The 25,145-nt window shown below is 35.1% G+C and overlaps 2 protein-coding genes and 2 long non-coding RNA genes across 4 annotated transcripts; 1 reads left to right on the forward strand and 3 right to left on the reverse strand.

The window, feature by feature from the left end:
* Window positions 1-4,227: 4,227 nt before the first annotated feature.
* LOC105222981 (uncharacterized) lies at window positions 4,228-4,518 on the reverse strand. Its single transcript, XM_011200561.2, has one exon. The coding sequence runs from the start codon at window positions 4,516-4,518 to the stop codon at window positions 4,228-4,230; it is 291 nt and encodes a 96-aa protein (XP_011198863.2).
* A 4,156-nt stretch (window positions 4,519-8,674) lies between these two features.
* Window positions 8,675-9,746, reverse strand: LOC105222932 (uncharacterized). Its single transcript, XM_011200504.4, has 2 exons — window positions 9,586-9,746; window positions 8,675-9,297 (listed from the first exon to the last, which is right to left on the reverse strand). Exons 1-2 carry the CDS (start codon window positions 9,659-9,661, stop codon window positions 8,894-8,896), a joined length of 480 nt encoding a protein of 159 aa, XP_011198806.2. The 5' UTR covers window positions 9,662-9,746; the 3' UTR covers window positions 8,675-8,893.
* A 12,259-nt stretch (window positions 9,747-22,005) lies between these two features.
* On the reverse strand, window positions 22,006-22,460 carry LOC125778388 (uncharacterized). Its single transcript, XR_007422674.1, has 2 exons — window positions 22,307-22,460; window positions 22,006-22,202 (listed from the first exon to the last, which is right to left on the reverse strand). It is a non-coding gene; the product is annotated as an uncharacterized LOC125778388 (long non-coding RNA).
* A 614-nt stretch (window positions 22,461-23,074) lies between these two features.
* Window positions 23,075-23,526, forward strand: LOC109579332 (uncharacterized). Its single transcript, XR_002183823.2, has 2 exons — window positions 23,075-23,229; window positions 23,334-23,526. It is a non-coding gene; the product is annotated as an uncharacterized LOC109579332 (long non-coding RNA).
* The last annotated feature ends 1,619 nt before the right edge of the window (window positions 23,527-25,145 follow it).

Here is a 25,145-nt window from a genome sequence, read left to right on the forward strand (position 1 = left end):
TGATCTCACAATGAAAATTTCTTCTGACATTTTTATATAAAATAGTCTGATAACATTTAGGCGAACATCCGGGTTTCCTAGACGGCTGGCGTGCTTGCCAATGCATGAAGGTATGTATGTAGAAAAGTCAGAATATAAACGTCTACAAATATAATAAAGTATATGTGAATATGCCAATTCTGACTCTATCATTAATCAAAAATATATGTACTAATTGAGTTTTTAAAAGTTACATTCTTCAATCAATCAATAATTTAGTATGAGGCAATACAGATGAATTGAAAAAAGTATCATTCAAAATAACAAGTAAGGCTGTGCTAAGTTTGGGTGCAACCGAAAATTTTATACTCTTGTAACTTGCAAGAATCAAATCCCGAGAAATTCCCTCAGGTGCTGACAAATTTTATATTAGAAATGTGGCGAATGAATTCAACATTCGTTATTCGAAGAAATTGTGATTAAATGACAACCATGTGATGTAGCATAAGCTCGACCGAATATGCTAAATTTAATAAATTATTAGTTGATGTGGAAAACGTCAACCAGAGGATAGAAATTCATTGTATTAGGGATATAAGGTTTAGACCAAGTTATAGACCAATTCCATTCTAATTCCGCGCGAAACCAGATGCTTTTTTTTAAAAAACTGGGCCAGCAGGGAAGGGTTGGGCTGGTCGGATTAATTGTGATACTGCTGAGGTATATTCAAGAATATATGGTATTTTTAGCAATTTTATATTGTATATGTATATATTTTATATAAATAATTCTCATTGACTGACATATTTCCATAAAATTTGTTAAAGTTGGGGGGCAGTTACATACAATTAACACGCCATAGACTAATAAAATGCTCCCAGGGACTTATAAAGGTAACTCATATACAATCATCAATCGTAAGGACCAAAATCTGCCAGATTTTCAAAACTCCTGATGTTAGTTTTATAGGGCTAGGTCAATTTTTCGCAATTTCATCCACTTTAGGCACAAAGCTACACTGTTAAGAGTTAAACACACTCCTTCATTTTCATTGAGATAACTCATATATTGCCCGATACATGCGGTATAAAGTCACCCGGAAGTACGAAAATCGTTATATTAGGTATATGCGGACTAACTATTGATTTGATTCCATCCATTTTTGACACAGAGACAATAAGCAAGCATTTCTCTTTGAATTCTAATTATATTTCTCACACATTGATCGATATTTTCGGTAAAAAGTCAACTATAAGTACTAAGACTTTAGTCGAAATCAGTCGAAAAGTGTGCGGTGCCACTTCTATTGTCCAATCAGGGTAGGTAAAGATATTCCGAGCGAATTTATTATATTAATTTGGTTGTTTTAGCTTGAGTGGTTTTCGAGGTATGTACATTAAACCTTTTGAAGGGCCGGGACACGCCCCACAGGTGTCCCTTGCTAATGCGATTCATCGCGTCTAATAACAGAATTCAACTCGGCTCTCCATCCTGATTATTTAAATATATATATTAGGGTGTTTTTTTATTGAACTATTAATTTTTTCAGTTACGTCACGAAATTTCCTTGGAAATACTCTAAAAAAAATCGCTGAAAATTTTAGCTCTTAATATTAACATTAAGGACTGGACCAAGCCTGTAAAAATTTTCCATACAAAATACACTACAATCGTGAGTTTTTATCTTTAAAGTCCTACAGGTCAGAAGTATTTTATGGCATCGCTTTGACTTTAGACGCATATTTCTCAGAATTGTTCACCCTACAAAAGTGCCCAGTGCAACAAAGTCGTAACTCACACCGGCGAGGTAGTACGGGACTCTAAACCCGAGTTTTCCAAGAATTTCGCATTTTTTTGTATATATCTGGTAAATGACAAGAGTTATAAAAAAATGTACATGCTAAACTTGTAGGAAATTTTATTTGCTATAAAAAAGATTCGATCATTAATACTTCTCGAGATATTCGGGTTTTTAAGTAAGGCTTTATAGAATTTTTATAGATCTGTGAAAATTGCATACAGCTTTACTTAAAAAATCGAATATCTCGAGGGAATTCTTTTTAGGATATTTCCAAGGAAGTTTCTTGACGGGAATGAAAAAAATTAATAGTTCAATAAAAAACAACCTAATATATACCTATATTTGTATACAGTAAAGTGAAAAATTCATATGGGATTTAAAAATGGAGAATACGGTAGTATTGGTTGAAAATTTGGCAAAAAATCACGAAAAACCAATGCGAGGGTGCATTATTGTGGTGCAGAAACTAAAAGTTGTCGGCTCCGGCTTCTCTTTGCCACGATATTCGGCCGAATGATCGTCTTTTTCCGGAAAGAATCAAGACTCATCTCCTGTAAAATTTAGTGATTTTGGAACAAATCGTGCTTTCACTTTTCTTAGGCCCAATTGATCTTTCAAAATAGTTTTCATTGATCCTTGCGATATTCCAACAAAGTTCTCTGACTATTAATCGTCGATTCCCAAGCACGAATTCCTTTATTTTATTCACGTGTTGATTTGTCGTCAACGCATTCTCGACCCTCTTTGAATAATTTTTACCAACCAAAAACACTTGCTCGCAACAAACAATTATCACCGAAGGCCTTTTCCAACATTCTCAACGTTTCGGCCCTAGAAATTTGATTGCGCATACACAATCTAATGGAATTTTTTTGTTGAATAATTTCCCTCATCGTGAAAATCGCTGAATGCACTTTATATGTATACTTTAAAAAGAAAAGCGTATTATTATTTAAATTTGAAAGTCTTATTTTTTTTTCTTACAGTAGTACAGCAAATTTAGTTGAAATTGGTTAAGTTGTTCCCGAGATATGAACAAACCCTTTTATACTATCCCTAGTGTGTAATTTATTGCTTTGAAGTGTTTATTTAGTAAGTTATCACACATTAGTACCTAGTCTTCAGCATAACCATTATACGAAAAGTGGACCTTGCTTTAATCTGACTTCGTGAGGAGAAGCGCGAAAGACTTGTCCGTAGCAGGATATGAAATGCTTGAAAGATATAGCACGACCAGGCCCACTTTAAATATATTTTGATCACTGCTTTATACCACGATGCCTTGTACCAAATTACAGTTATCTACCTTAACTTTGATCTTGGTTATAGCACTTTATAAGTATTCCATAAACGCAATTTTGTGATCGTGGCGATAGCTAGTCGTCGTCTAAGTACAATGCCAACCTCTTTTAAGAGCCACATATAGCAAGTTTCATCAAGATTTCGTAATTGAACTCGTGTTTCTCGTCATCCACATAATTTATATATATCTCGAATAATCGAAATTTTGAAAAAAATTGCGATTTATTAATCAAAATAGTCTATTTTTATTTCGATATAATAAATATAAACGCAATAATGACTATAAAATCTTTAATTTGCCTGTAAAATATGTTTTCAGGAAGTCCGTAAAGAACACCTCCGTGTCGGCGATAGTGTGAACATTCGACACAAGTTTCTGTCCGGAGTATGCCTTTTCAAGTTTGGAAACAAAAAGAAGTCACACGGTGGTTTGGAGTATACGGTGGATGTGTCAGCAGTACTTATCAAAGTAATGTAATCGAGGCGACGGTGGAAGTCTCATCCGTTGCGTTTTTCTTGACAAATAGAACCCTGCACTCGTTTAAAAAATTTTTAGTGATTCATTAAAAATGTAACTTGCTTTCAAAATGCAAACTATGCGTAACATTTTGTTTCGAATATTTTTGCAATGAGTACCCAAAGTCATTAGTCAAGTGTATTTCTGCTAACTAGCAATTATTAATTATTTAATATTCTTTTTCGACACAATAGCAATAAATATATAGAAACTCAAATATTTGAAATTATATATCACTCCATATGTCAGAACATTTTTATGTTAAGAGAAATGTATATCAGAATGTCATTAAATCAATAAAGTTTTGTGGAAAATTAAAGATCTTATCAGATAACATTAATATACAACGAAGAATCTTATCAAAAAATATCATACAGATGTCGTTATAAATATTGTAAAAAATGTGTAAGAAAAACATATTAGCTTGGATTGTTTTAAGAAACACATGTTAATCTCAATACGACAAATTCATACACTGCGAAATGTTATACATACATTTCCCTCTCCAAAATCACGATATTCACTTTTCAATGCATGTTAGGCAATTTTTAATTTTACTGATAGTTTTATTAACGATTAATTTACGTTTTAAAATACTTATTTCACACGCGTTTTTCTTTGTCGAAAATTAGACATAAGAATAACCATAGCCTCCACCGCTTTCATCGCCACCACCACCGCCTGCACCATTTGGTCCGCCACCGCCGAAACCATTGCCACTACTGCCGCCGCCACTACCGCCAGGTCCAAAATAGCCATAACCACCATTTCCACCTGATCCACCGTAAGGCCCATCAGGTCCATAGCCGCCATAACCATAACCGCCGTTAGCACCACCGCCGCCTCCACCTCCTCCACCGTATTGCGCTTGACAAAACGAAATTAATGCGATGCAAATGGTCAGCAGTAAGAACTTCATTTTTAAAAGTGCTCACACCTTTCAGACGAACTCGCCAACTTTTATATTGGAAGGCTGGCGAGAATTATCAGTAATGCGATTATTAATTGAGTTGTTTTGAAAGTTCACGAAAATGTTATTTATGTGACGAATTGCGCCGATCAGTTGCTGTGATGTTCCGTGCTTATAACTTACTCATTGAATAAAATTTAAGCCCCTCTAAAATACAATTATACTATATAATATATATATATATATATGTAATAATATTTATACTCGAAACAGCAATTGATTTTATACACAAAAGGCATTCTGTTATTTCTCGTAAATTAATTTTGTGAAACCAACACGGCAAAATTAGCGATTAAATACTTAGATACTCGTAGAAAAAATTGCATAAAATATTGTCTTGTTTAGTATAATTTTAAGGCGTGAATATGTAGTAATGAATTACAAAGCTAATGAGATTTGTTCTTCTACCAGGTATTCTAACTTCTAGGTTATATTTTTAAAACGCGCATATATGCATATTGAACCGGTATATTAAAAATGTGAAAGACAAGGGAAGTTGAGGCGCCAAACCTCATTATGCTAAGTATCATATACACGTCAAGTTGTGTTGAGTTATCTCTTTTATTAACTGATTTATCAACCGGAAAACCTAGAATCATTATATCTATTGGTTATGTGGACTAGTTGTGTTTAATTTTTGGTTACACAAATAGTATGAGCAGTTTTGCTAACCGATAGCAAAAGAACTATAGACACAAAGTGGCATTTTAAGAGAAAGGGGAGTGTTTGCGTAGGGAATTTCATTTAAACAGCGTAAAGTTAAATTGTTAGGAAGGTTTAATTTTCAACGGATCTCTATAAGCTTACGAGTATATTGTATTAACCCTATAGTTAAGTTTGGCTCTTATAACATTACTTTAGACTTACTTCATTTTAAATAGTATTTATCATAACCGTTATTAAAAGAGGTGAGAATAATTATTAGTCAATTTCTTTAATGACGAAATGTAATGTTATTTCCAGACTTGAATATACAAAAAGCTAATTAGAGGTTGGTTAAACAACGACCGCTTTTAAAAACTTTTTAAACTGCTACGAACCGCGTTTGATAATCTAATTGAAAAATTCAGTTTTAACACCTTCGAAAAATATCAATTAGTAGCCGCACTCTGAAATGTTAATAAGCCTAAATCAGTTTTTTTTTTGTTTTCCAAAACCCGGTGAATACGACATATAATGTGTAACATGTCCTATGAGTAGAAAATAACAAAAAATATAGAAAGTTAAAAAAAAATATATATGAAATCTTGTTTTTGAGAAATTGTAGTTTTTTTTGCCTACAAAAATCAAAATTTGGGATTTAAGAGCACAAAGGGTGCACCAATCATTTATCTATTAATACCTTTCTCTCTGTTTTATAAATAATATCCACATGAAGTTTTGTAGGCAAGTTTTACCTTAAACTGTAGTTCTTCGAAGAATAATTTTTTTAAATCATTTAAAATATATTTTAATTTAAAAAGTTAATTGTTTTATCATGGAAGAAAATGATAAATTATGCAAATATTCTATAATTTTATTATGTATTATAATTATAATTTATTATTTGGTATATAAATAAAGGGTGATCCATTTAAAGGTTCTCTACTTTTTTAAAGAAAAAACACAGAAACTTTAAGTTTAATGGGGAATATTTACTACCATTCTTTGAGATTTATTTTTTGAAGATTATCTCTTTCAAATGTTGGCCGTTGAGTTCAATTTTCGACCACTCGTTCCAGCATTTCGACTGGTAATTGGAGAATGACACACGTGATGTTTTGCTCCAAGGCCTGAATCAAAGCGAAATTGCCCACAAAAGACTTTACATTTTACATACAGGGTGGCTGATGAATTTTGCATTAAGAAACTCAAATTTTTTTTTTTTTCAGTGTATAGAATTCATTTTTCTTTTATTCATGTTAAAGCTCATTCAATTTTATTAAATATAGCTTAAGTAGTTTTAAAAATAATGGAATTTAAATGCCGTAACCGTAAAGGTATGACCGTTTTCTTCGAAGAAGTAGGGCCCGACAATGCAGCGTGATGAAACTGCACCCCACACTGTGACACGAAGTGGATGCAATTCCGTCTCATGGAGTATCTTTGGGTTGGAAGCACTCCATATTCGACAATTTTGTTTGTTTATGTTGCCGTTTAAATCGAAATGGGTCTCGTCAGACATGAAAAGACAGTTCAACATGTTTCCATCCTCTTCCATCATTTGAAGATTCTTCTGACAAAATTCCAAGCGAATCGGCAAGTCTGCAGCGTTCAGTTTGTTGGCCATTTGAAATTTATATGGGGATAAGCTTCTTGTCGAAACACGTGGATTGTTTTGTATGGCAGCAGCTACAGCAGCGATTGTTTCTTCCGTTCGAACTGAAGGGTTTCTATGGTAAGGTCTTCTGTTGACTGTCCCATGCTCGGCAAAATTGTTTACAAGTCTCATTATGGTCCATCTGCTCGGAGGATTGCCGCCAAACGTGCGCCTATACTCTCTTTGAACCGAAACTACGGACTCCAGTGCGTGATAGCGGCGGACAATCCAAATTCTTGTTTCAGTGTCCCAGTTATCCATTTTTGTTAAATGTAAAAGTCAATCTGCAAAATAAAAAAAAAAAATTAACCAGATTCATTAAATAGAAAAAAAGCTATTTAATTTTTCTTTGGTAGCGGCTTTCATCAGCCACCCTGTATTCCCACAGTAAAAGTCTAATGGTGTGATATCATATGATTTTGGTGGCCAATCGAAAAGCCCAAAACGTAAAATTATTTGCTCACCGAAGTGTTCTCTCATTCATTGATGCGACGTGTGGGAAGTGGCGCCATCTTGGTGAAACCAAATGTCGCCGAGATCCCGACCTTCAATTTCAGGCGTCAAATGGTCGGTTACCACGGCGCGATAAAGGTCGCTATCAACGGTTACGTTCTCATGGTTATCATTTTTGATGAAATACCATATAGGCAGATGATTCCACCGACCCACAAACCACACCAAACCGTTGTTTTTTTCTAGATAAAATGGTTGTTTACATGCCCATTGAGCTCATCACTGAACAAAATTTGGCTCGAGAGCGTCGGATCTTCTGCGAACTTTTCAAGATCTCATGGAGCGAAGTATTGCGCGGTCAATTTAAGATCTCGACGTAAAATGCGCCAAAGTTCCACGGTCTTCGCGCACACTCTTAGCTGCGGCTGTTATATTTTCTTCACTACTATCTCTGAATTTCAATTATATATCTCACACATTGACCGATATTTTCGATCAAAAGTCAACTACAGGTACTGGGATATACATACATATTCGGTACTTAGGGGCTTGAACAGTTTTTGTTGGAGTTGGACAATTTTCGGTCATAAGGTCCTGTTATATTAATTCATTCTTGATTTGTACTTGTACTGGAAAGTAAAGGTTTCGAATGTAATTTAAAATTGTAAGATATGGGAAGTAGGCCATTTTCACACTCCCGGTAGAAGTTCTCAGAAGATTTGCTGAGAAATTTGGTTGTTGTAGCTTAAGTAAGTTCTGCGAACTCGATTTTTTTTTTTGTACTAAGGAACCCTCACACCAAGCAACTGGTTGTAAGAGAATAATAAGTTGAAGTTTGATTAGAAATACGAAAAGACCTTTTCGACTACCCTATATTACAACACATAATTGTTTACTGTTTGAAATGCTATAACTTTTGAGAAAGTGATATAATTCGCAGGCAAATCTTTGAAGTGAAAACGATAGTGTTCATGCCCCTAATATCTTACAAACAACTTCATTGATACATAATACACATACAAACAAGTATGAATGTACGCTAACCCCCCGATGGCGCAAAATACGTACGCCTCTTTGAGCACGCCAATTAGCGTTTAAGGTAAGAAAATACAATAAAGTCAAGTATCACCGCAACCCGCGCGATCCGCGTTTGACAGCCAGTGCACACGCCGACACAAATACCAGTCCGTTGAATTGTCACGCCAAATGCAAATAATTGTATTGAACACATTTGAGGTACATAAATCCCAGCGGCGTTCCGTACGTGAGCAGGGCGTAGCACTGCGCCGCGTGATGTCATCGCTGCCGCCCTTGAGTAGTGCCGACAATTGCAATACAGCAGACCGCAACTGATTTACAGTGCAATTAAATATATTTTATTGTTTCTATTTTAGATTACAAAAACAAAAATAATAAACATAAAATACGGTGACTAACTTTAGATACAAGTTTAATTACTTAATTATAAACTAGTGCGTTATGCGAGTGTTGGAAAGGAAAATGAATGTAATAAAAATATTACAACTAAAGTTTAAAAAAGATTTTTGTATTTACAAAAATATCTAATTCATTTCACAAAAACCGCGAAAGCACAGCCAACGATATTAGCAGCAACAAGCAGTGCGTCTGCGCAAACTTAGCATTCGCTGACGATCGGTAGCGCTGATCATAGTAGCCAGGGTAGTTCCCTGGTCCAACTGGTCCTATCGGTGCACCAGGCGCACCCGGGTAGCCGCCCGGCATGCCTGGCATACCCGGCATACCACCCGCGCCGCCACTGTATGAAAAGCGTCTGCCTTGGTCGTCCAAGCCGCCAACATAATAGCCGCCATTACCACCAGCGCCCCCATACGCATGACCACGACTGTCTACGCCAGCATAGCCATAGCCAAAATCACTACTGCCCGGTGCACCCGGTGCCCCAGGCGAACCTGCCGCGCCACCCCAGCCGCCGGCGCCGCCATTGCCACCTTGCGCTGCAATAAAAATAGCATCATGTGTGGTTTATAATCAATTATGTTTTAATCTTAACAGTTTCTTAGAAATCGCTAGCAAGCATTATAGACAGTCGTTGTAGCATTTGCATTGCAAATACATACTTGTATGTCACATTTGCATGTCTGCAGTGACTACCCACATCACAAAGTGCAAAGTCACTTATGCCAATAGATGCACTGGCTATTGGATAGCTCGTAAACAAAACGTCTCTCACATGTCATTTACTTATATTTGTATATATGTATGTAAGTAGATCAGCAAATCACCTGAGCAAAGTAAGACGCAATTCAATGCCAGCAAAATCACGCCTGCGTGTTTGAGCTTTAAACTCGACTTCATCATCCCGCTAACACTGTCACTAGTCGACTAAACAAAGCCGGCCCAAGTCGGGCTATTTTTGCTTTGATTTTACAATTCGCCAGGCAGCAGGCAAACTTTGCAATTCAAGTGATTCAGTTTGTAACTTCTCTTCCGCTCATTTTTCACAACTTAATTTGGTTGCTAAAAATTATGTTGTTTACTTTTGGTAGATAAATATATAGTATATCTGATTAACGTAGTACTAGAAATTCATACAAACATACTTACATATACATATATAAGCATATAAGGAACCTCCATAGCTATGTATATATATATATATGTAAGTGTAATTTGCGTAAAACCTTATATACCTACATTTGACTTAACAATTTACATATTAAGTTACTCACTTATATACAGAATGCATACGTTTATCTATGAATGTGTACATATGTATTAGCATATCTTGAAACTTTTTCACAAGTCAATTAGAAACACACTTTTTCACACTGAGAAAAATTGTTTATATATGAGCAATACAAGCGAAGTACTAATGCATAAAATATCTATAACGACTACAGTAAAACCTGACAAAATGCAACACTTATAAGTAATAGCAGATTGTGCATAAGTGTTACAGTTCAAACCGAGCCTCAAAGTGTGGATCCAATTGGATTCCTGGCTCAGGATGGATCGATGAGTTTTTGGCTTAAGTAAGTACCAAGTACCATTGCTAATATCTTGGACTCTTTTGATGAAGGTGAAGACTTTTCGGGCCTTAGTAGTGATGAATATAAGCCTGCAGATCGTGAGGAGTCTACTACTGAAAGCAGTGATGCTGAGATAACTTACAAGAGGTAAGCTTTGCATGCAGTTTTCAGAATATCTGAACTATTTGGTCTGCACCCAATGTAAGTTTTGTTCCCAGGAAAACTGTGAACAGCCTTCGAATTCCAGATATAGGACAACGTTTTAAAAGGACTGATAATATTTACGATATATTTTGTAGAAATTAATCGTTGTAGGTAATTGTCATTCATCTGAAATGTCGACTATTGAAAAAAGTTAAAAAACGGCCAAAAAGCTAATGTAGACTGCCCCGAAATGACAGATAATGGGAGTTGATCGAGCTGACCAAATCGCAGGCCAATACAAATTGCACCGGAAGTATACCAAATGGTAGAAAAATTTTTTTATAGACTACTTATGATGTCTGCTGGATTCCTGGGTAATCAGTTCTCAACTGGGACGAAGAGAAAACCCGCTCATTGGTTTTATGATAGTTTCGGCTGAAAACATGATTGAAGGGGGAACGAAGAAGGCATCTTATCGTCGCAGTGGTACATCTGGTAGAAAAAGAAAAGTAGCCGCTGGGCACCTACATACCGGTACAAATTTGCAATCAGAGGCGTTCTGCTAGTTGCGCCGAACAAAAGAAGGAGAGGCGTACAAAAACAATATGCGAAGATTACTTTCCGCAAGGATTGTTTTGCACCTTATCACAAATAAATACTAATTTTGAAATATTTTCATTCATTTCATATTTATTTTATTTTTTAGTCTAATATGGGTCATGTCTTTCACTAGTGTTTACCGAAAATGCTCATTGTATTACAAATAAAACTAGCTTTAATATAAAAACTAGTTGAAATAATACGTAAGCCTTAGGCGCATTAAGTACTGATCGGGATAAATATGTCCCATCCAAAAATACTGACGGGACATATTTGTCCCAACCCCTCCCTCGGCCTCTGATTCATTGAACTCGTTTTTTAACGGAAAAGACGTTATTACTATGCCTATTATCTCGATTGATTATGCGAAATATGTTCCATTTACTTCAACGGCTTTTCAGATCGAAAGGGTTAAGTGCAGTTTTCTCAATATCTGGTTATGGAGAACCATCTGTCAGTTAAGCTCGGGTTAACTTATTGCAGGCGCTGTCTTTTAATACTATGTCAATGTTGTTGTATATCTCAAGCAGCCCTTCGTTTCATCGGATCGGACCATACATCTTTTGCAGAACCTTTCTCTCGAAAACTCGTAACGTCGACTCATCAGGTGTTGTCATCGTCCAAGCCTCTGCACCATATAGCAGGACGGCCTACTTAGTCCGAAGTAGCACCTGTTGGCAAGAGTAATCCTGCGTTGGATTTCGAGGCTGACGTTGTTGTTGGCGTTGATGCTGGTTCCAAGATAAACGAAATTATCTATAACACCTTGGATCATTCGCTAGTTAGCAATCAAAATGCTCGAACGAGTCCTCGAAGATTTGACTCAATGGATGGACCATCTGAGAATTAACCACGGCCAACATTTGAAAGTGATAGTCTTCAAAAAATAAATACAAAAGAATATTCTTTCGAATGATAATAAACATTCCACATTAAGTTTAGAGTTTCTGTGTGTTTTCTTTAAAAAAGTAGGGAGTCTTGAAACCATACATATACCATATGTATGTACATATATCTCCCATACAACCGATTATTCAGATCTTATGTTATACAAATATTTCACTTACATTGATCAGTTTGATCACTGCAGAATCTCTTGTTAATCATAATTGTTATTTTTTAACGAAATTTTTACATATTATGCGAGTACAATTTGTGAAATCCAATAACAATACGTTTGGAAACGGTTTTTTAAATGTGAAGCGTCATATTTTTTAATTGTGCAAATCTTGAACAAAGTAAAAAGTTCTAAAAGAGAAGGTTTCGGTTACACACTAATCAATTTTCAAGCCCCAAATTGTTTGCACTTGTGTACATAATAACAAATGCCTGAATACTTATGTACACATATTTGTTACAATCGCATGGGATTACAGAACATTGCACTTTTCATAAAGAAAAATGCAACTCATATTTTTTAATTTTTTAACGTCTTAAGATAATTTACTTAAGTAGATGCTTCACAATCGCTGACGAATGATTATTTGTAAAGTTGATTTATTGTTAAAACATTGGCAACTCATTTACATACAACTCATACATATTTCCGCCCACATATGATGTCTAACACAGTAGTCAACCAATTATGCGCATTACTTACTTAAAAAATTAAGAATCTCTTACAAATGAGTGACAAAAGAACACGTGTTAAAATAAATAAAACATGATAGAGTTCAGAGAAGTTCACTAAAAAATTAACAACTTGAAACGAAGTGTTGCAAAGTAAAAAAACTTAGCTGCATTATGAACAGGTTCTTGAAAAATACTAAAAACATCACGTTTATGCATTCAAAAAATCATCGATCATTCCATAATGCCTGCAGTACAATGCTACTCTCTGCTGAATAAGACCATGACAATGAATCATCATAGCTTGTTTTCAGATTATATACCCTACTTTGCGTAACTAAATGGAATTTGAACCACGGTGTTTTAAGTCTAAAGTATGTATATTAAATTAAATTATCGCTCTGCGGATAAACGTTTTTTTTTTCGTATTCGTTCTTAACAAATTATTAACATTTAAATAGACAATTATTAAATTATAAACGAATTACGTTTTTCTTGGCATGCTTGCAGATTCCCTTGTCTCAACTTAACTTGCCTTCTGTTTGGTAATTTGACGATTAAGAACAAAGAAAATCAGTAATAATCATGAATAAAAATTGATGTTTTGCTTGGCAAAAAGTAGAGGCACATACTACCTAATATAATAATGAAAATATACTTTATAATGAGCAAAACGAAATACCAAGCATAAATGACATTGAAAGGTGTCCAACCCAGGCTATTACTAATGAACTTTTCCTCTGGCTTATCTTAAGGGGGCATTCTTGTCTTGAAAAAATCGAAAATTTTTTTTTTCATAATTCGATAGCTTTGTTATTCAAAAATATCTCCCTAAAAGGATTTTTCAAAACTCAAATTATTTTCAAAGTTATAGCCATTTTAGTGACGTGGCAACTAGACCGGTTGAGCGAATATCGTATAACGTAAAACTTTAAACACGTTTTTCTCAAAACTCCTTTTTTTGATGCGGTAGCTACAATATCTCAAGTTCTAATCAGTCGATTTATTTGATTTGATATTTCGCATGAATATTCTTTAAATATATCTCTATCACGAGAAGCAACAAAAAATAAAAAAATTGAAATTAATAATATTAAAAAAAAAATCGAAAAAATTGAAAAATAGTAAAATCGACCTTTTTTTGAGTAGCCGCCATTTTATGATTTTTTTTTTTTTTAGTTTTGCTGCTTCATGACATAGCGACATTCGTACTCATTAAGAATCTGTCATTGTTTTATTTTTCAGATGACGATAAGGGTAGAAATCGTGGCGATGAGGACACGGCCTCTTTTTTCCCCCCTTTTTTTCAAAGACGCATATTTTGTGCATTTATTTTGTGTAGTCTTCTAAGTTTAATAAAAAAAAAATTAGAAAAAAACGGATAGTAAAAATATCTAGTGCTTCTTTTTTTATTAATTGTTGAAAAAAGCTCGAAATTCGAGCCTTTAGACTAGAATACCCCCTTAAAAGCTTTCTGTTTCCAAAACAAAAACAGTAATGATCTACTTAAAACTTTTATATTATCGTAATATAATTTGTAAGCATAAATCCAATGACCACTCTCATCGCATCCAACGGACTAAAGGGGCGTAATAAGCACGACGCGGCAAATTTAACCACTCAAGAAATGTGAGAGAGTTACTTAATCGCCGAGATTTAAAACGGCTGAACTACAGAAAACCAATAGCGGAAATTTAGAATTGCGCTCTTAAGGCAATATAATAAATAAAGTATATACATATAAGTTTCAGTTAACTGCTGGTCAACTTAACCAATACTCCTTCTTTCGGTAAGCTTAACATGAACTTAAGTGGCAGATGGTTGCTAACCAGACATTAAGAAAACGGGCCTAAACAACAAATCATAATTATGAAATTAAAATTTATATTATCTTAGACAGACGGTTTTAGATATTTTTAAGGTTTAGTGGGTTAATTAAAGAAGAATTAATAAGGTTTCCCTATCTCACGCGGCAAAGGGCTGTGCGATTATTATATGGAGGAGGATTAATATTGCAATACAGTCAAAAATACGCGACGCAACGTGAGTAATTGGCATTTTCAGGATTGGAGTTAATGGTCAGAAATCTATTTTTCTATTATAGAAATGTATATATGTACATATATACATAGAATCGTACTCATTTTATTGATCTCAACAAAGTAATACAAAAAACTTTATTTCATTAGCTAGTTATCTTGACAATGCCGTCATATCTTTTACTTTTAAGGCTATGATATTAACCAGATGATTAAAATAAACTTGAGGGCCGTCACAACCAGCAAATCAACTAAAGTACTTGTTCCATTGTACAATATTTTTTTAGGGAGTAAAAAGTTTGCCTTAACAAAAGTTTGTCAGATTTTAAGACTTAATGGCATATAATTTCTATCACAGCAAAGAACTAAATTTTTAAGGCCAGGCTGGTGTTTTATTCGATCCTAAAACTGAAAAAATTCCATACAACTCAAAAACAAAATGAAGATTTAAAAGGAAATCTTGTATACTGCTATTTTAGACAATATTCTTAATCTAACATATGTAATTGATATTGATTTCGGAGCGATTCATCTTAGGGTGAGGAACGTTAACAGGGGCATTATAATTGACAACTATTTTGAAAATCTGAGGTAAATATCTAAATGTGAGTTTTCAGGTGGTATACTTGATTTATGCTAGTTGTTTGTTCAAGTTTTAAGATAATAGAAAGAAACTAATATAATGTATGAAGTATGCAAAGTAAACGTATTTTATTTAAAAGGCGTTTGTCAGTCTGAAAAATTAATTTGAATATGACTATTCATATAATAGACATAAGTATGTATGTATGTTCACATTCTAGCCGCAAAAGTTTCTTATGTACGTAACAATTTAACAGTAACAACATATCGTCAAAATATTGTGCGATTGCGTTTGACAGGCATGTAGTAAGTATGACTCATTAAATAATCTAAAAACGAAAACGAGTACTTATGTGAAATTGAAGCATGTTTAATTGACACCAACAGCCAAACAATAGTCACACATTAATCATTATATGGTTTCTAAACACAACGCGGATCTTGACTCGTATATACAAGGTGTCTTCCAAAGTAAACAGGACTTTTTTAATCTAGCGCCCCCTGGTGGGGGCCATCTATATGTCGACTGATGCGTTAGAATCTGCTATCTTTATCGATTATGCAGTGAGAAAACAATACAATAAACAACACAAACAATATACATATATATTGAAAGCAGAATTTACGGAATTTTAATGATTAGTCGTGCTGAAATCTTCAGATCAGAGGTACATAGATCTGACTGTGAGGACCAGAAATGCGGAAGTAAATCCCTTCACGCGTCTACCGAGGATAGCCCGATCACTTTATCAGACGACCATAATCAATAAACCGGTGCGTGTGAGATCATCATCACCGGTGTTAGAAGATAGCACATCTTAAGCCAAAGTGGCACAATATCCTGTGGACTACATCTCGGATCTAGGAAGTACTATAAAAAGATTGACTGAAGCAATGCGTCCTCCGCAGTGGTCTATAAACCACAAAATGAGTGACATTCTCAGTTCTATAGCAAAGTTATATTCAAAAGTCCTGGAGGAGCACACAGGAATGATGGATGCAAGACGGAATGTACTGCTCAAGACCGCAAACACGGAAACAACACCAAAGAGGCCGCGCTAGGAAAATCAGCCTAAACGGAAAACGCCACCTAAAAGTAATAAAACGATGATGAAGAGGTACCGAAAAACCAGCAAGCGAAACGAAATAAAAAGCCATCAGGAAATAGCCCTGATAAATGCAAAGAGGAAGTAAAACAGGGTGAAGGTTGAGCAAACGTAAAGCGCAAGCCACAAAACCACAAGAAGATTGACCGTAGGCCACCACCACGCTCCGATGCTATAGCCATAGCGCGTTCTAGAGATATGTCCTACAGGGACATCCTGATGAAAGTCAGAAAAGAAGAAAAAATGCAGAAACTCTGGGAAAATGTATCGCATATTAGAAAGACAACCAAAGGTGCAAAATTGCTGGAACTAAAAGAAACTGAAATGGAAAGTACGAGCGAACTAAAGTGCAAAATAAGCAAACTATTAGGAGACCAGGCACAAATCAAAGCGCTTCCATACGAAATTATAGTAGAATTTCAGGACCTGGACGGAGGAGGACGTTTCGCCATACGAAAGCAGGTGAAAAAAACTAAATAGTTTTGACGTGACGTACACAGATAGTGGTAGGAAGCCTCCCTGAGCTGGAAGCAAGGATACTGCTAGATGAGCGAAATATTAGGATAGGCTGGGTAGTCTGCAGGCTAAAAGAAAAACCTAATCTAAAAAGGGGGCATCTGGCAGCAGAATGTAGCAATTCGGATGACAGGAGCAAGTGCTATCTAAGATGTAGCGAAAAAGAACACTTCGCACAGACGTGCGACAAGACTTGTGCTGCGCAAGAATTTCTTAAACAAACAGTTTTTGAAAAGAAGAAAGTGGATCCGTGATTGACATGTTAATAATGTCTGGGGAGGTGTTGATGGCTCCGCTGTGAATGGTGGTCAGTATTTGTCGGAAGTTAGTTGCGTCCGAAGTCCGGTCCGCGTATTGTTCAATGTCGTTGACGTAATTTCTGCGAAAACATCTCAGCAGGAACTGCCTGGAAAGGAGTTCATTACGCTCCATAACTGGAAGCATAAGCGTCTCACTATGTAGGTGGTCAATGGGAGACTTCAGGAGGTATTCTATCGTAGCCCGGAGTGCAGAGTTCTGACAACTCTGAAGCTTAGCTAGGTTCAGGTGGTGAGTGAAGGCCTCAAGTGTCTTCACTACTGGGAAGCGAAGAGTTATCGAACGATAGGACTCCTCTTTGTTGGAGGGTTTCCGAGGTTTCACTAGTGGAACAACTGTTCCGTCTTTCCACACATCGTGATTGACAACACATTTGTTAGTAGCCCGTTGGTACGATCAACATGTTGGGAAGTGTATGACCTCATAGTGAGCTAAGTGGTTATCATAATGGAAATTGGAAAATATAGGAGTGGAATATACACGCACACAAAGATGGTACAGACAAAATGATGGAAAGCCAAAACGTTCGACGAAGATCTCTTCCGACTTATGCTGGATGACAACATTGCAAATGTAGAAAATACAGAACGACAGGCGGAGATATTGGTGAGGCATGTTAGCAAAGCATGCGACGCTGCAAAGTCCACGATTTTGGTATCGTGGCGGGGCCAGCTCCTATAGGTGCGCTCCATGCGCTCATAGAAGGCATCTTTGGTCATATCGCCCTTCTTTTCCATCGGGGCATAGGGAATCAGCGATATGTTGAAGAACTTCGCTTTGATTCGTATTGTGGCTAGTCGTTCATCCACCGAGGTGAATGACAGTACTCGACCACGGAGTCTCTCTCCCACCACGAATCCCACACCAAATTTACGCTACTTTATATGGCCACTGTAGTAAATGCCACAAGGACCTTCTCACCTCAGTCCTTGTCTTGTCCATCGCATTTCTTGGATGGCGGTTCAATTTTTTACTGATATATGTATATTACATGCCCCTGAAGTACGATATAATTTTCAGCTGCATTCATATTCAGTATTTGTTATCAAAAATTAAAAATACAATTTCAACCCGAGATTACAATTTTTTATTTTGCTTTTTCAATTCCGTATTTGCGATCAAAAATTTAAAAATTGTTTTAAATTAAGATTTTCACCGTAATAAAATAAAAATTAGTTAATTGAAATAAATATAATAATATTTTTTAAAGCATTATTCACAAAACTGATCATTTCACACCTTTAATTTAATCAACAGACCGGTAAATGAAAGGAAAGAAATCAAATGATGGACAAAGTTTTGGCTAATTGCTATGACATTAACCTAGAATTATTTTTGTCTAATTAAAAATTATTGAGTCCATGTAATAATATGCATCTATACTCACACTGTCGAAAAAGTAATGTATAGCATATACATTGTGACAAAAAAGCACACGGAAATTGTAATTAAATTCCAAGTGTAAATGATATTTCAAAAATATGTATTTTACTAAGCTGGTGGGACTGCCATTAAGTAATATGTCAAATATGAAATCGATCTGTTAACCAGTTTGTTTAAAATAGCTGCTTAAGTCGATACAATGGATAAAAACATCGAACAAAGGATTTGTATTTCTAACCAAATTTCGTGTGCGGAATCGTTGCGAATATTGAAAAAGGCTTACGGTGATAAAGTTTTATTAAAAAAATGGCATACCATTCATAGCCTTCAAAGACGGTAGGGAGATCGTTGAAGACAAGTCTCGTTCGGAACGACCTTTTCATGGTGCTTGAAAATCGTCTGACAAGTGATAGAGAGATGGCAAGAGAGCTCGACATTTTTTGCGAGTCCGTTCGAAAAATGTTGATGGATATATTGGGTATAAAACGCGTTCTGGTTCGACTCGTCTCGATAAAACTGAACTTTTTTCAAAAAGATTATCGTAAACAGGTCTGCTTGGACATGCTTGAACGTGCGAGTTCCGATCCCACATTCGTGGAGATCATTATAACTGTCGATGAGACATGGGTTTATGACTTTGACGTGCAAATCATCTGAATGGAGGGAAAAAACGATCCGAAACCAAAAAATCACACATCAAGGTAATGCTCATTGTAAGATCTGTTCGATCTTCGTGGTTTGGTACATCATGAATTTTTTTCCGGAAGGAAAAGCGGTGAATAAGGCGTTCTATTTGCCCGTATTGAGGCGTTTGCGTGAGAACATCCGTCGAAAATGACCGGAATTGTTGAAGAACCATTCATGGATTTTACACGATTATAATGTACCATCGCATCGAGCCACGATTTTGACCGAATATAAACCCAAAAACGCAATGAATACCGTCGATCAACCACCGTATTCACCAGATTTGGCTCCGTGTGATTTTTTCTTGCTCTTCAAACAGAAATTGACGCTCGGTGGAACCCGTTTTCAGTCGATAGAAGAGATAAAACAAAATTCGCAGAAGGAGGTGAATTGAATCCCAAAAGTACTTATAAAAATTGTGTTTCGAGAGCAAGGAAAATCGTTGGCATAAGTGTATTACATGTTGTGGAGATTACTTTGAAGGCGACAAATTGTTTTTTTTTGTCAAAATTTATATATTTATATATAATATATACATATATATATACGTGTATATATATATATATATATATATATATATATATATATAAATTTAACCATAAGAAAAAAATTATAATAAGCGGTATATTAGTAGTCAACGCTCTTCGCTAGACCACTAAAAAATATCACAGAGCTCTCTTAGATTAACGTACCAACTTTTTTGAAATGAATACATTCATTAGTATGTATTTGTACAACCATATTAAATAAACAACAACAAATTTTATTTCACTTTTTTTGTTATAATCAATTTCTTACAGGTTTGTTTTGCGCCACTTTCTTTGTTTATGTTTATAACTATTATCGCTTACGAAAGTTGAAACAGAAATCTACTCCGAAAAAGTCTATCAGTGGGTAGAGGCCTGTTCTAAGAGGTCAAGTCAATGCATTTTATTTACGTGCGATTAATATTATTGGAAATCTCTAATTAATGTCTAGAAAATTCAAATCAAAATAAAAACAGCGATTACTAGAGCATACATACTAGTGGATTTGTGTCAGTTTCACGGGAAATACAATTTCGACGGAAAACCCAAATTGATAATTAATGTGTAGGTGAAATGCCCACTATTATCAGCTTGGCTTTTGAGGGTATAACGTAAGCACTTGGAGTTGTTTGTGTGTGTATATGGGTGGGAGATTGAAAGCGGCGATAAATCTCACAATAAATGGCACGTGAAATTGTCTGATTGGTATTTCCTGAGCTCGCTTCATGGACCCTGGCATCAGTTGCCTATAGTAAACTACTTATAATATCTCCAGCCATGAGATGCCGTTATCAATGTACATATATAGGAAAAATAATCTTTACAAAAACAGTTATACATTTGCACATAGTAATTGCATTAATAGCTTTAGTAATTAATTTGTATTATTTATTATTGTTGTGAAGAAAGCACTTTGACATTGAGATTAATTTTATACTCTTTAACTGCATTTAAATAGATTTGTTTTGGTTTTAAATCACGCGGCACTTAAGCCTTCACTGATAAGAGACAGGTTTTCATAGTTAAATGACAACAAAAAGAGCTATGATTGCTTATACCATGTTCAGACCGACACTTAATCGCACGATTTCGGCTGTTGAATGGATTATCCCACTAATCTTAAAAATTTATCAAGATTTCGCCATACAAAAATGACAGTTCCAAATCACTTCATTGAAACTTCATTCATTCATTCATTTGAAACTGATCCACGCTAAATCTCTCTGTGCGACTCTGATTTTGCGCAATCTATTTGTCAGCACTGGAAATCTGTTATATTATCACAGCTGATTTAGACACTACAAAGGGAAAAAAATGTAAACAAACAATTAATCTAATTTCACCTGAAAATCGACTTAACAAATGAAAAAATGCATCCATTATTTCTATTATATTAAAAAAGACGGCTTTTATTTCAAAATACTATATAAAAAATCTTTTCTTTTGATAAATATTAAGCGATGTGAATTCTTGAATGACAATAACAGCTGTTTTTTGATCTTTCAAACGGCAGTGAGAACACTGTTGGGTTATGAAATGCTTAAATGTAATCTAATTTTTAAATTTTCGGTCTGAACATGGTACTACCCATCAACTGTAGACAACCTTCACTCAAAAAAAGCAAATTATTTCAGTACTTCTAATCGAAATACAATCAAGGTATGTATGTATGTTAGATGAACTTATTATATCGGATATTATTTAGAGAAAAGAAAGAGTACCGTTTTTCCAAATAAGATAATTCTAAGAACACTAACAGTCTTATACAGATTCAAAAATATGAGGTACATTATTTAGAGTTGTGTTATAAAGATCATAGTTCTTCTTCTTGTTTCTTGTCTGCTTGTTTTAAATAAATTTCGATTTGAATATTTGATTTCACGAAATATAGCGTGATGTGTCAATGTAGACCGGGGCATACAAAAAATATATTTTGGAGTAGTGTTAATAGTGTAGAACATCTCCTACATTTCCTATCTTTCCCACATTTAGGAAATGGCACTACAATAAGCAAGCATCCTGAAAGAGTTCAAAAAGGTCTCGATAAATAATCTAAATTAGCATGCAAAATGGTATCAACTAGAGAGTAAAAATGCCAAATTTTGTTATTATTCCTTCAAATGATGCCGAAAATGTAATGTGGTGAATCATGGCAACGATATTTGGTTCTGATAGAATGGCACGGTATTTTCAAAAAAAATGTATTTTGCTTTAGGGGGTTGTATTTTTTTATTAAAACATAAACTAAAAATGTTCAAGTCGTCGACGAGTATACATTGCACATAGCTTAACAGTTTACTTGCCACCGCCGCCACCGCCACCGCCTCCATGTTCGAGCTCCAGACAGGCATCGCCGCAATCGGCAACAGGATTGGGATTAGGCATGGGATTTGGATTGGCTATAAGTACACAAAAGAAAAATAAAAATAAATCAGTTTAAAGCTGTAATACATAAACAACTATAAGAGTCCTTTCAAACTGTTATCAGCCGTTTAACACTTACCGAAAGCCAGAGCGATCAAAGCCAGTACAAAGCCGAAAAAAAGAGTGAACTTCATGTTGAAAGTATTGCAGTTGCAATGACTTCCATTTCATAAGCCGTTGCTTTTATAAAATAGAATCATGCCTAAATTCTGGATTGCTGAAAAAACCAATTAAAGGAAATAGGGTTGGGAGAGGATAATGAATGCATACCTAGAGACTCGTCTTGCCGGACTTTTACTCAAAGCGCAATAACAATTCAACAATCCTAAACTGGTCTTCGTATAAAACAATGTTTCACAACTTATTAACTAATTTAGATTTGCTACTCAAACGATTAGTTAATAAATAAATCGTCTGTTCGTTGTTCGATCCTCTGGTTGACGTTACACCTTAATTATTTTACTGGCAAATGTATAAAATGTTCGGTTGCGCCCGAGCTTAGCCCTTTCCTACTTGTTAATTTTGATGTTGGGATTACAATCAGATTTTTAGATGTTTGGGATTAAAAATTTTGATTGGCATTGATATTCTAAACAATATTTATTTGCTACTCCATGCATGTAATATATTAATCAAAGATTTCTAAAAAGGAGGGACAGGCGATTTATTTATTAAATAATCGTTTGAATACCAATTCTATATTAGTTAATAAGGTGTAAGACGCTAGTTTTATGAGACTATCAGTTCAGGATTGATGGATTGTTATTGCGCTTTGAGTAAAAGTCTGGCAAGACGAGTCAAACGACTCTAGGCAGGCGTTCATTATCCTCCCCCAACCCGATTTCCTTGCATTGGTTTTTTCAGCAATCCAGAATTTCGACATGATTCTATTCTATAAAAGCGACGGCTTATGAAAGGGAAATCATTGCAACTGCAATACTTTCAACATGAAGTTCACTCTTTTTTTCGGCTTTGTACTGGCTTTGATCGCCTTGGCTTTCGGTAAGTGTTGAACGGCTGATGACAGTTTGAAAGGATTCTTATACTTGTATGTGTATTACAGCTTTAAACTGATTTATTTATATTTTTCTTTTATGTACTTATAGCCAATCCGAACCCCATGCCTAATCCCAATTCTGTTGCCGATTGCGGTGATGCCTGTCTGGAGCTCGAACATGGAGGCGGTGGCGGTGGCGGCGGTGGCAAGTAAACTGCTAAGCTGTGTGCAATACTCGTCGACGACTTGAACATTTTTAGTTTATATTTCAATAAAAAAATGCATCTTCCTTAAGCAAAATACATTTGGTCTTTTATTTACAAATATATCAGCTGGAAGCAGTTTATAGTAATCCTATGAGATACATTCAAGGAGTTGTGAAATACAAAATGTTTACGTTTGCGGCAGGATTTGTAAGGAATAATGGTACAAAAGCTCATAGTTCCGTAATAAGCAATAAATAATTTCTTTGAATTATCGACGATATCGTAATATCCTCAGCTTATACTATTTTGCATGTTAATTTAAATGATTTATCGAGATTTTTTCGAACTGTTCAAAAATCTCTCCAGTTAATAATCAGGTACAGTCATCTCAAATAGACCAACACCTTGTTTTGACTTGACTGAAACGTCGTTGTCAATCTGTCCTTCGTGAACTAGTCTCCCAAGTTTTGAGATATCGCTTTTGCATAACTCTTTTTCTCACCAAGCTTCTTGTTGTTATTGTCGGAACCGTCGACATTGACCAACAATAGCACATAGCTGTCGTAAAAACTGAACGTTGAAACTCGGGTCCTTGCGTGGAACACTTTTTTTGCTGAGTAAAAATCGTATAAGTACTTCTACCGACAATCGAACAACAGCCACGCCTACTTTCCATATAGCACAATTTTAAATTTCAGTTGATTCGTTCAGTTTCCAGTACACAAATCAAGAAACAATTAATACAACGGGATAAAACTTTGCACGAATAATGTCTTTAATGTGCGCCTCCTTACTCGTATAACCAAAAATTATTTAAATTCAATAAAAACTGTTCAAGTATTGGACCCCGGCACCAGTCCGTATGTCAAAAATTGGTTGATTCGAACCAATACTTCCCTTATCCCTTATATACTTAATGCAAAGTTTTTCGTACTTCCGTTGACTTTGTACCGCATATATCGGCCAATATACTCGTATGAGTTATCCCAATGAAAATATGAGAGTGTGTTTTCCTCACAACAGTGTATCTTCGTGCCAAAAATTTATAAATTTGAGCGAAAACTTGGCCTAGCCCCTATATAATTAACATCAGGATTTTCGAATTACCCAAGAGTATGCTTAATAAGGTACGAAAGGTCCGAATAAAATTACTTAATCCATATTTAAGAAACAAATTCGCATAAAAGTTTTTTACCTCAAAATCTTAACACCCCTAAGGAACTTTTAGAAAAGTATGCAAATGGGTTTAACCAGAGTAAATATGTATGAACATAAGTATTTGCATGTACTTGCTGTGAGTTGCCATTGGATTTAGCGGTCATTTTGATATTCAAAAGATACTTCCTTTGCAATTTTAATGCATCATACTATATATTCATTAGCACAAGTGAGAGTTACCCAAATTATCTACACGTGCTGATAGGTGCGAATTTGCAATGAAGGTTAATCTAACCGGTTCACAGAATTTCTGACGCAGCTTCTGTTTCATTTTAGAAATTGTAATTAAGATATTTGAATTTAGAAAATAAATACTTTTATTTATTTGTTAACTGTTTTTACTAACTACAAAGAAATATGAAGAAACATGTTTCTCTATACTATATGTACCTTAATTGATTTGTCACTTATTGGTCCGTTGATCTGAGTTCAAGGTACTGCATAAAATGTTTGTAGTACGAGTAAATAGAATATATTTTGAGGGGCAAAACGAGTTA

Source organism: Bactrocera dorsalis, chromosome 4 (genome assembly GCF_023373825.1).
Source record: "Bactrocera dorsalis isolate Fly_Bdor chromosome 4, ASM2337382v1, whole genome shotgun sequence".
NCBI classification, from domain to species: Eukaryota; Metazoa; Arthropoda; class Insecta; order Diptera; family Tephritidae; genus Bactrocera; species Bactrocera dorsalis.